General features: G+C 33.0%; 3 protein-coding genes across 4 annotated transcripts in view; 2 read left to right on the top strand and 1 right to left on the bottom strand.

Annotated features, from left to right (window-relative positions):
* LOC143055577 (elongation factor 1-delta-like) overlaps nt 1–7739 on the bottom strand; it is a 28865-nt gene extending 21126 nt beyond the window's left edge. The window contains exons 1-3 of one of the 2 annotated variants that reach the window (XM_076228730.1): nt 7682–7739; nt 6261–6357; nt 4709–4795 (exon numbers count right to left, since the gene is read on the bottom strand). In XM_076228730.1, coding sequence (XP_076084845.1) covers nt 4709–4795; nt 6261–6356 — 183 coding nt within the window. In that variant the 5' untranslated portion in view covers nt 6357; nt 7682–7739. The remainder of the gene's footprint in view (nt 1–4708; nt 4796–6260; nt 6358–7681) is intronic. The other variant, XM_076228729.1, reaches the window with a different exon arrangement.
* Nucleotides 1–12184, top strand: part of LOC143055597 (uncharacterized) — a 445604-nt gene that overhangs the window by 30109 nt on the left and 403311 nt on the right. The window lies entirely within an intron of this gene.
* On the top strand, nt 7969–9104 carry LOC143055576 (regulator of microtubule dynamics protein 1-like). Its single transcript, XM_076228728.1, has one exon. It carries the CDS (start codon nt 8012–8014, stop codon nt 8930–8932), a length of 921 nt encoding a protein of 306 aa, XP_076084843.1. The 5' UTR covers nt 7969–8011; the 3' UTR covers nt 8933–9104.

The following is a 12184-nucleotide window of genomic DNA, read 5'->3' on the forward strand; positions in this document are numbered from 1 at the left end:
TTAGATGTTAAATAGAAATACGCAATATTTCGCTAAACAAATTAGCTTCATCAGGCGTGTGCATCTCTCAAGGTGAAATCGGATGCATGACAGAAAAATATTTTTGTAGCTTAATCTATACAAGATTTGAGGGATGGGTGTAACATATTAATTCGGTCATAAAATATGTTTGTAGCTACAACTACATGAAGTTGGAATAAAAGTTTAACACATTTATAGATGTTCGATTAATTGTATGAATTTTTATAAATTAATTTGTATGATTTCAAGATAACTATGGTTTTGATTTGCTTTGAAATCTTTTTTCGTCTCTCTCATTGAGTCCATCAGGTTCAAGAGTTCGTAACTGGTGCATCCAAAATCTCTCTCTTTTTTGTCTTCCTTGTGTATCCCAATTTTGATTTTTCTCAATGATTTGAAATGTGATGTTTTCAAAATCATGTCCTGCTCTTAAAAGGTGTCTTGTAATTGGGCAGTTCCTTTCTTTTGTATAAAATGACCGATGGTTATTTAGTCGGATGTTAAATGGGGTTTCTGTTTCACCAACATATTGTAATTTGCAAGTTCCACACGTTAGAACATAAATGCAATTTTGCGTTTTGCAATTTGATGTTATAAATATGTTGTAATTTCTCTTTGTGACTGTGCTGATGAACTGGGTTTCTATATTGGCGACTTTGCAGCACTTACAATTGCCCCTTCCGCATTGTTTATAACCTCCGATTGTTGATATCTCCCGTTTAGATACTTTGGATGATACTAGAATATCTTTGAGGTTTTTTGGTCTGCGGTAAGCCATAACGGGAGGTGATGGAAAAATCTCGCTTAAGGAAGGATCATTTTCAATAAGACGCCAGTGTTTGTGGACAATTGATGAAATATTTGTCAGATGAGGATGAAAGCTAACAACAAACGGGATTTTATTTGTCTGGGCCGTCTTTTCTTTGTATTCAAGTAGGTGTGTTCGTTCTTTTTCGTTTGCTTTTCCAAAAGCTTCTGAAATACTTTTGTTCTTATAACCTCTTGATTTGAGTTGCTGTCTGAGTTGCCCTAAACGATGGTTTAACTTTGATTCCGATGAACAAATCCGTTTTAACCTGATGGCTTGGCTGTACGGAATGCTCCGGGAGCAGTGTTTCGGGTGACAACTCTTCGGAGAGAGAAATTGGTGTTTATCAGTTTTTTTGGTGTGAAGGTCTGTTGTCATGACTCCGTTTTCTAAAGTTATGGTGGTGTCGAGAAACGCAATTTTCTCATTTGAAACTTCAGATGTGAACTTGATCGATTGATGAAAGTTGTTACAGAAATCGAGAAATTCTTGCAGGCGTTCTGCAGTTTCGTTCCATTTGATGTCGATGTCATCAATATAACGGAGCCAAGACAAGGGTTTGTATGGTACATTCGAAAGGATGCGTTCTTCGAGACTCCCCATGAAAATGTTGGCAAAAGAAGGTGCCATTTTGGTTCCCATACTGGTACCGTCAACCTGCAAGTAGTGCTGGTCGTTGAATGCAAAATTGTTGTTTTCAAGCACTAGTCTCAGCAACTGAACCAGACAGTCTGTTGGGGGATGTTTATCCTTACGATTGTTCCATACCTGTTCACAAGCGACTATTCCTTCATTTTTGGGAATATTTGTGTACAAAGAAGACACATCCATCGATACCAAAATTGTGTTGTTTGGTAAGGGGTTTAATGAATCCATTTTCTTCAAATAATCTGTAGTATCTTGAATGTAAGATGGCATTGTTCTAACATGTGGTCTGAGATGGTAATCCACGAATTCAGATATTTTTTCGGTTGGATGGCCATTTGCAGATACTATCGGTCTTCCCGGAATCCCTTCTTTATGGAGTTTTGGGAGCAAGTAAAATCGACCGGCTGTGCAGGTTTCATCAGGTCGTAGATAGTCGTACGTGTCGTCATCAATATGTTTTTTGCTGTTCATGTCTGAAAGGACCTCATTAATTTGTTTACTTATTTCTTTTGTAGGATCACTTTCTAAATGTTTGTAAAATTTAGTATTTGAAAGCTGACGATTCCCTTCTTCAATGTAGTCGGTTTTGTTGATCACTACAACTGCACTTCCTTTGTCTGCTTGTTTAATAACAATATCATCACGGCTTTTTAAATTATTTATGGCCTGGCTTTCTTGTTCAGAGAGATTCCTTAAACGTTTGCCACTGACTGATGATTTTACTTCAGTTTTAATTGATGATATAAAGGATTCTAAATTGTCGTTCTTACTCCTTGGTGGATTCCATTCGCTTTTCTTTTTAAATCTTGGGATGCACTTGTCCTCTTTATCACTCTCATATTCCGAATCATTCATTCCGGCTTCTTGTAAGTTTTTTTTGTGTTGCCTATTAAAATGTTCTTTTAGGCGAAGGCGTCTAGCAAATTGATTCACATCTGTCTCCAGTTGTAGGTTGTTAATGTTTGCTGGTATAGGACAGAAGTTAAGACCTCTACTTAATAATTTTTCTTCGGAGTTGGTTAATTCTGTTGACGATAGATTAACAACTAAATTATTCTCCGCAGGTCGTGTCCGTTTTTTAAAACGTCTTTTTCTTGGTTGTTTTAACTTACTCTCTTTTAAAATATTATTTGTATCAAAATTTGAAAATTGTTTAAGACCATCTCTGGCAAATTTATTTTGTTGCTTGGTTTTGTAATTTTGACTTTGAGGGATGGGTGTAACATATTAATTCGGTCATAAAATATGTTTGTAGCTACAACTACATGAAGTTGAGAGATGCACACGCCTGATGAAGCTAATTTGAAATAACATCACATTTCAAATCATTGAGAAAAATCAAAATTGGGATACACAAGGAAGACAAAAAAGAGAGAGATTTTGGATGCACCAGTTACGAACTCTTGAACCTGATGGACTCAATGAGAGAGACGAAAAAAGATTTCAAAGCAAATCAAAACCATAGTTATCTTGAAATCATAAAAATTAATTTATAAAAATTCATACAATTAATCGAACATCTATAAATGTGTTAAACTTTTATTCCAACTTCATGTAGTTGTAGCTACAAACATATTTTATGACCGAATTAATATGTTACACCCATCCCTCAAATCTTGTATAGATTAAGCTACAAAAATATTTTTCTGTCATGCATCCGATTTCACCTTGAGAGATGCACACGCCTGATGAAGCTAATTTGTTTAGCGAAATATTGTGTATTTCTATTTAACATCTAATAGAACTTTTTAATGTATCAATTAGTGTGTTTTAGTTATATTCTTAGACATTTATATATATATATATATATATATATATATAATTATTTTGCAGAATCAAAACACCATAAACACATGAGGATGCTAATTTTTGCGTCAGCAAATTTATTCATAACTTTTAAAGATTGAATGATTAAAAGCTAGGCATATGCATAAGGTATGGAAAAATATTGGTTGTTGAAGTCTGTTTATTGTTCGTCAATTTTCTTTAAGTATCATTTTGGTTATTTTGATTGTTGGTTTGCCATCTCAAGACTAATTTACCCAACATCTATTTTTCAACATTGATGACATTCAGATCAAATTGAATTTTTCATTTTCAGAATAACATGTGCAATTTTCATTTTACTGTTTAATGTCAAATCATGATGCGACCAAATTACAATGGAATTCAAACCAAACCTATTTTCTGAAGTTTTTGTATTTTTTTATCATGTTTATTGATGAAATTTCTTGATGTATATATATATTATATTATGTTTTTAAATTGAAATGTACAAGTATAATAAAATTACTAGTATTTAAATTTCAACCTTCATTAACTATTCTTGTAATCCATTCTATAAAATTTTACATCAAATATTATATATTCCTTTATATACATATTACATGATATAAGTGTGTGTACCTTTACCATGTTTATCTTGGTCTTCATGGTCTTAAGCATTTGTAAACTAAAGCAGGAATATACATAATGTATACAGACTGCAAAACATTAAAGCCCTAACTAACCAGATATGATGTAAAAATTAACATTGGGTTGGTTTATTCAACTTAAGGTGAATTGAAGACTGTTTTATAATAACTATCTGCATGTATTAAGAGAAAATATTCTTTCTTTTCTGTATAAAACACATTGATGCATAAAACAAAACTAATTTTGGTCCATGTAACTAAAGAAACAAATCTGTGTATTATACACATAACTTATTGATGCATAACACACATCTTTTATGCCAGATTAACTTGAGAAAAATGTGCGCATTATACACAACTGACTATGGTAATAACACAGTAGTCTGTCATCAAAATTGATTATTCAATGGCAGTCTACTGCCTTATTACCGTATCCAGTTATGTATAATGCACAGATTTTTTTTTGATTAATGGTGTGCAAGGTCATAATTTGTTAGGGCTATTCCAGAAAAAAATGTATAAGGGGTTGGAAGGCACATTATATTAATAATACATGGGTGATGGGTATCAGAGCAACTTTTCACACTATAATGCACTATAATTCTCAATTACAATTGTCTGGGTGGTGGGTGCTGACAAAAACTGCCTTCCAACCCCCCCATACATTTTTTTCTGGAATAGCCCTTATAGAAATGTTAAGAAAAGAAAGACAGATAGCTATTATAAAACAGTCAGTTGTAACTAGATTGCTTTGCACTAAATATCTACATGCTTAAAAGAATGAAATAATAACATGAACAACAGCAATTTTACTCACAGAAGATAAAGCTTTTTGAATTTGTTGTCTGGCTTCAGCTATTTCATTTATTAATTTGCTTGACCCAGAATTCTCTTTATTATTGCCCTAGAAATATATGCATTTTTTATTTCAATATTTATAATCTATTTAATAGCGCCAAACAAAAAGGTCAAAGTATGGTTTATTAATTATTATTTTATTTTATTCCTCAAACATTTGTCAAAGGTTGCAGTTGTTTGTCCTTTATCATGATAAATTGATGAAAGCCACTCTACATAATATTAATCATATTATAAAATAAGTAGTAAGTACAAAAATGTATAATTTTATACACTTCACCATATACGTGAAATATGGATTATGTTATTTCCACACTTCTACGATTGGACCCTGGGAGAACACAGATTTAACAGAAATTTTATTATCCTGTTTATTCCACCAATATTTCTTTTTTTCTCTTCGTAAGAATTAATTTCCTATTTACAATGTGAGAATGATCTGATGATGTGTAAGCATTTGAATTCCAAATTTTTCAACAATTTTAAGGTTAAATTTCATGGGAGTTGTCGGAAATGGCTGCCCAATGTGGAAATAACAAAAACCAATTAGATTGAACATTGCTATTTTTGTTCAATCTTTATTTTCAGATCAGATCAATGTTGTACTTTTAGTTTTCTATGTGTATGTTAATTTTATTTTTATCTACAATGGTAACTTGATGAAGTTTTTATAATACGTGTGATATATAATTTACTGCATGCACTAATAAATAATTACTTATACATCATGATATACATTATTGATCCAAAATTTACAATGTTACAATAGCATCCTTACTATACATGCTCCATCTTAAATGATTTTGATGATAACTATGAATCTATAAAAAAATATTTGTGAAATATCAACAGAAGTTGTTCTGTTTTTTGCCAAATTCCAATAAAACATGCTTTCATCTAGGCCTACTTCGAATCGTCCAACTCGGGTTGACTTGAGTTAAAAGATCAGTGCTAATAAATGTGCATGTGGGCAACCAAAACTCTTCCATTGCCAGTTGAGAAAACTCTACTAACCCTGAGTAGGACAAATCGATGTAGGCCTTAAGAGCAAGCACATGAACATGTATCCGTTTACAGTTTATATCATTTCTATGGATATCTTGAAAAATTCAACATGTACAAATACAAATGAATACTGGTATCAGAATCCTATAGCTAGTAAAAGCTGAAATAGCAAGGTTAATACATATCATACATTGTGTTAATCCTGCCCAAAGATCTAAGGCCAAAAATAATAATACATGTTTCCGCTAACCCTAACTACCTGACTACCTTAATTTTTAGTGCCTACCCAACTCTTTTTATGCCAATTTGGACTAAGCATCTTTAAAGTCACAATACTTCTCTAATAGCAACCAGCTAAAAATTGTTTGTTAAAAGATTGATATTGCCTACTTTAATTTTTTTCAGGACGTTTACGGAAACACATATTATTTTTTTTTTGGCCTAAACAAATTTGTTACTCCTGCCCAAAGATCTAAATTAGTGTACATAGTTTTATGCAGACTTACAGATGTACCAGCAATTGTACATTGATAAACAGCTTCTGCATTTTCAAATTTCTGTTGGTCTCTCCATGTAGAATCTAACAATAGTGGTTGTGCCATCCTGAAAAAAAGAACCACTAGATTATAAACATATAATCTTATGTTACAAATTCAATGTATAACAAATTTGACAATACTCATTTGAATTGTTTAACATGTCATTTCTGGGCCTTTTAAAGTTGACTATATGGTATGGGCTTTGCTCATTGTTGAAGGCAGTCGATGACATATAGATGTTTAATATCGGTGTAATTTGGTCTCTTGTGGAGAGTTGTCTAATTGGAAATCATATCACATTTCCTTTTTTTAACTTAAAGGGCTTGATACATTGTAAATGTTAATGACTGTTGTTGTTTGTTGGTGTGGTTCACAATTGTTTCTTGTTTTTTTTACATAGATTAGACCTTAAGTTTTAAGTTTTTAAATTGTTTTACATGTAGTTATTGTAGGGCTCTTTAAAGATTGCTGTTCCTTGTGAGCCAAGGATCTGTGGTGAAGGCCTGATACTTTGAATTGTAATTTTTTACTTTTTATACATGTACATCATTTTTGTACATTGGGATTGGAATGTATCATTAACACTCATACATTGTACTACATCTTATTTATATGTGCAGGAAAAGATAGGTGTTCTAGTATTCATTTGCTAACAATATTCATTAAAAGTAATTGTTTTCGCTATGGAGGGGGAGGGGGCTGTCAGAGGGGACCTGATCAGTGGCAGATCCAGAAATTTCATAAGTGGTGGCCCACTGACTGTCTAAGAGGGGGCCCGCTCCAGTGCTTCCCTATATAAGCAACCAAATTTTTCCACCCTGGGCCCCCCCCTAAATCCGCCTCTGCTGGTCCCGAAATCCCTGGCTTAAAACATGAAATCCTGAGGTCCAAAATTTAAAGAAATTTAAATCCCAGCATTCCAAAATTGGAAACAAGAATTCCAGGATCTCGAAAGGGTCTATCCTGAAATCCCAAGCTTAAAAACACCCGATCCTGACATCTCCAAAAAGGTCTCCCCCCCCCCCACCTCTACAAAACAGCAGGTCTTTTTTTAGTGCAATTGGTTAACACAACAGACATCATAAAAAAATCTTTAAGAAATGAATGAACTTCTTGTTGAACATTACGAGTTTTTCAGAATCTTTTATCAAATTAAAATTTGTTTCAAAATCTGAGTGGACATAATAAGATGTCAACAGCTTGGAGGTGGGATTGACAAATCTGCCTGAGGCTGAGGCAGGTATCTCATTATCCCCCCTTTTTCATTAAAGTGGTTGACAATCTTAAAAACCACACCAAAATATCTTTTGACAAAGTTGATTGTATACAGTAGTTGATGATTTATCTGTGTTTGATTTTAATATAACTTTCTACGTGAGATTTCGTACTTTTTGATATATTTTTTTCTGAAGCCGGCTTTGTTCCACGATGTATAGGGAATAAAAGAAAGATTTTAAGGACTCGAGATATAATTTACATAAAAATACGGGCAGACTGAGAATAAAATCCGGGAACATAATGCACTGTACACTCTGGTAGAAATCAAATCTGTCATGACACATTAGAGGATAAATCTTTGTAAATAAAACGAACAAAACCATATTTTCTAGTCAACCATATTTCCTACTATTAATTGATTACTGATTCTTGTTTTCCGGAAAATAAATGAACCGAACTTGTTTCAGAGATTACTCACTGATTACACTGACAACATATTCATGATGCAAAGTTCATTGAGATTTTTTACAAAATTTAGACAGTCATGTGGCGTGGCATACAGATTCTTGAGGTCCCAGAGAAAGGAATCATATAAACAGTTCAAGAAAATCCAATATCCATTGTTTCCTGTACTGGCATTTCAACCTTTTGCAACAGTTCATGCTCTAAGTTTTGGGTTTGGAAAGAAAGAAGAGGTCAAAGAATTGACCAAAGAAGAATTAGTTGTTATAGAAGCTGATAAAATATATACAGCTAATGAGATACTTAAACTGTATGATTTCCTAATTCAGTACAAGGATTGTCAGAATGATGAAATTTTGTGGAGACTGGCCAGGGCTGCGAGCGACAAAGGAAAACTAGTTCAAAATACCAATGAAAAGAAAGCCTGCTTCTTTGAAGCCTTTGAATACGTCAAGAAAGCTCTAGAATTAAATGACAATAATTTTGCCTCTCACAAATGGTATGCCATACTACTTGATTACACGGCAGAATATGAAGGCACGAAAAAAAGAATTTCAAATGCCTTTCATGTGAAGGAACATTTAAAGAGAGCCAATGAATTAAACCCAAAAGATGCAACATCATTGTACTCACTTGGGTATTGGTGTTTTCTATTTGCAGACATGCCTTGGTACATGAGACAAATCGCTTCAGCGCTGTTTGCTTCACCACCAACTTCAACTTATGAAGAGGCGCTGGCTTATTTTGAAAAAGCTGAAGAAGCAGATCCTAATTTTTACAGTATGAACTTATTGATGTTAGGGAAAACTTACCTCAGATTGAAGAACCATAATATGGCGCTGAAATATTTAACTAGAGCGAAAGATCAACCTTTAAATAAACCTGATGATGAAAAGGCTCACAAAGAAGCTCTGGAATTATTAAAAAGCATGGGTGTGAAATTAAAAGACCAGCAATAAGAATGACTTGATTATAAGGCTGTTCATTAATACAATTTTTTTCTTGAATACTCAGGTGTTTATTGGTGCAATTGTTCAAATCAATAGCTATATATATATGTACTTTTTCAAAATACATGTAGTATAATATTTTACAAATTACCAAATTAGAATGTATGTACATACAATAAACAGTTATGAGGCCCCTCATGGGGGTGTCCTAGTAATCACATAATCACCATTTTTTTGCCAATATAATCACATAATCATTGATAATCATTAAATATTTGCTTATCTTTAGTAATCAAATAATCATAAACTAAAAATACAGTCCTAGGTAATCAAATAATCATGAAATATTTGGCTTAATAATCAAATAATCATTAAAAAAACGGCCAAGTAATCACATAATCAAAAACCCCATGAGGGCCCTCAGTTATTTATTTGTGTTGGGTGGCTTTATCAGTCTTACTTGTCCAAGTAAAATACTAAATGGCCCGGACATGATGTCAAACTAGTTCACCTCCATGAAAAATTAGGGGTGAAGTTTTATCTACAATGTATCCACCACAAATCTTGTATCTGGTAATGTTTCATATATTCCTTTTGTACACTTCCTAATTGATATTGAACATGATGAAAGCATCTAATTTTTTGGATTTTTAGAAAGTTTCTGTATCTTACTAAATGATTTGATAATTACAATAATTATAAATCATAAATGGAATGGTAATACTAAAATGTACTATAAGTACATGTGTTAAAATAGAGGATGGAATTACAGGAAATGGGAAATATGACAAAAGAGACAAAAAACCTGACCAAAAGTTAACATCTCATTTCTATTGATAATTGTCAGCAACTTAAATACTGTATAAAGTTCAGAAATTATTGTGTGCATTTATTTTTTCAATTTGTAAAAAATGGACAAAACTGGGAAGTTAATTATTGAGATTTTAGGAATGCTGCATAAAGATATGTATCTGACAGATATCAAAATAGTAGTTCTTTTTATTACAAAACGTATCCAATAGACCACTTTCCAGTTCATCCATCACTGGAAAAAACTTGTCAATTATGCACGCCTTTATGACATCATTTACCAGATAGAGGGGATTGCCTGTATCCCTGCACTATTTACGTTCATCAAGTGTCTTAGTGATCGTCATTGTGCAGGATAAACTAGAAATAATGGTTGTTCTGTAGGTTCTTAATGACAATCCCTAATGACAGCAGTGCTGATTGTCAATTTTTTAGAATTCAATTTGCTGTATAATTCCTACAACATAGAATTCTAGTTTTCCAACCACTCGCTCAACATTGGAAAGGAAGTGACGACGCCCCTAAACGCACAAATGACGTTCACTAAAACCAGAGTTTTTGACGGAAATGCATTGAACTCCAAAGTTGTCTATTGCATTATTTGCATTAATTGATATATAACTTTTTGTACCTCACAATAAATTCTGAATTAAGTTTCATACATGTTTATATGCCCATCTCAAAAAGAGAGGTGAAATATACTAATTGGGCATTCAAACTTGTTAGTCAAAAATAAACTTGACAACACCATGGCACAAAAAGAAAAAATGACCAAATTAAAAAAAAAACAAGTTGACAGTACACATAACACAACATAGAAAACTAACAACTAAGCAACACATCATAGGCGGATCCAGGGTCCCCGTTTGGTAGGAAAAATTTTGTTGATTATATAGGGAATCATTGAAGCATGACTGGAGTGGGCCCCCCCCCTTAGGTCAGTCAGCGGGCCCCCCTTAGGAAAAGTTCTGGATCCGCCACTGCACATGCACCAACCCCACCAAAATAAAGGGGATGATCTCAGTTGCATAGGGATGCATATCCTGCTCAACATGTGGTACTGTTTGCCTCAATGTGTCTAGCCAATATGCTATTTTTACCCCCAGGATATTAAGTTTTATTTAAAAAAAATATTCTCCTCCATAATACACATCTCAGAGTCAGGTTCTCACTTAATAGTTTTGAAGGCAATTACAGTTTCAAATATATATATGGCAAGTAACAGTGAAAAGATAAAACTGTATTGGTATACAATTCATCTTCTAAGTGGATACACCATTTAACAATCTTCAGGAATCTTAAGATAAGACCAGGAGGGATTCATGGACTTGTCTTATATTGAGAACCCTGAAATTCATACAATTTTCCAAATAAAATAGATGTGGTGTAGACATCATTGAGACAGCTATATACCCAAATGTCTATCATGTCATGTTTTGAATCTTTCTTAGTATGGACAAGCTGTAAACAGAGACAACAATCTGTCAGCCAGCATCACAAATTCTTAATTGTATAAAACTGGTGGTTTAATCAAAGATGACCACTGACCATGGTTCTGACTGGACATATTTCATGTGTATTTACATGGTTAAAGAATTTTAAACAAATTTGAATAACTGCATGTTTTCCATTTCTTCATACTTCTGATCTTATTTTTTTAGTCCATTTTTTTTGGTGGTATTGGCCTGTTATTGATATCTCTAGTCTATATATTCTGTAAAACCCCATCTAGACACTCCTAAATTGTGCTGAGACTTATCCTTTTTCATACAAGTAAATGTTTTCATTCATTGTTAAACAAATCATGATTTTGGTCTTCTCTGTTGCATTGTTTCGTAATTTTTTTTTATCATGTTAATCCTGGTGTTGTTATAGCTTACTATAAGGCATGGATTTGGGTTATTTTTTTAAGTCTGTATAGTGACCTATAGGCTATAATTGTTTGCATTGTTTCATTTTGGCCTTTAATGGATATACAGCTGTCTATTTGGCAATTTTACAACATCCGAGAAAAAGATCAAACCCATTTATCTTAACATTGACCAATGAATCATGAAAATTAGGTCATGGTCAAATAATTTATGCCAGCCAGACCTGTACAGCTTGCAAACATTTAGACACCAGATGTACATGTAATGGTCTATTCATTAAAAGTACCTGAGAACAGATCAAACAACAAAATCTTATCATTGTCCAATGAACCATGAAGTTGAGGTCTAGGTAAGATAAAACCTGTTGTGTGCACCTTAAATTATTCCATATACCAAATTAAGTTAAGATGGTACCCAACACCTTCACTAAAATTTATTTGGCTTGTTTAATTTTCATAAAATTTTGACAAAGTATTTACTTTGACCATTTCACAAAAATATAAAAATTTCCAAAAATTTGAACCAACCATTTTATGAGAAAAATTACACTGGTTGTATAGCAGTTTGACAAACATTAGTT

The sequence above is a fragment of the Mytilus galloprovincialis genome, chromosome 12 (genome assembly GCF_965363235.1).
Source record: "Mytilus galloprovincialis chromosome 12, xbMytGall1.hap1.1, whole genome shotgun sequence".
NCBI classification, from domain to species: Eukaryota; Metazoa; Mollusca; class Bivalvia; order Mytilida; family Mytilidae; genus Mytilus; species Mytilus galloprovincialis.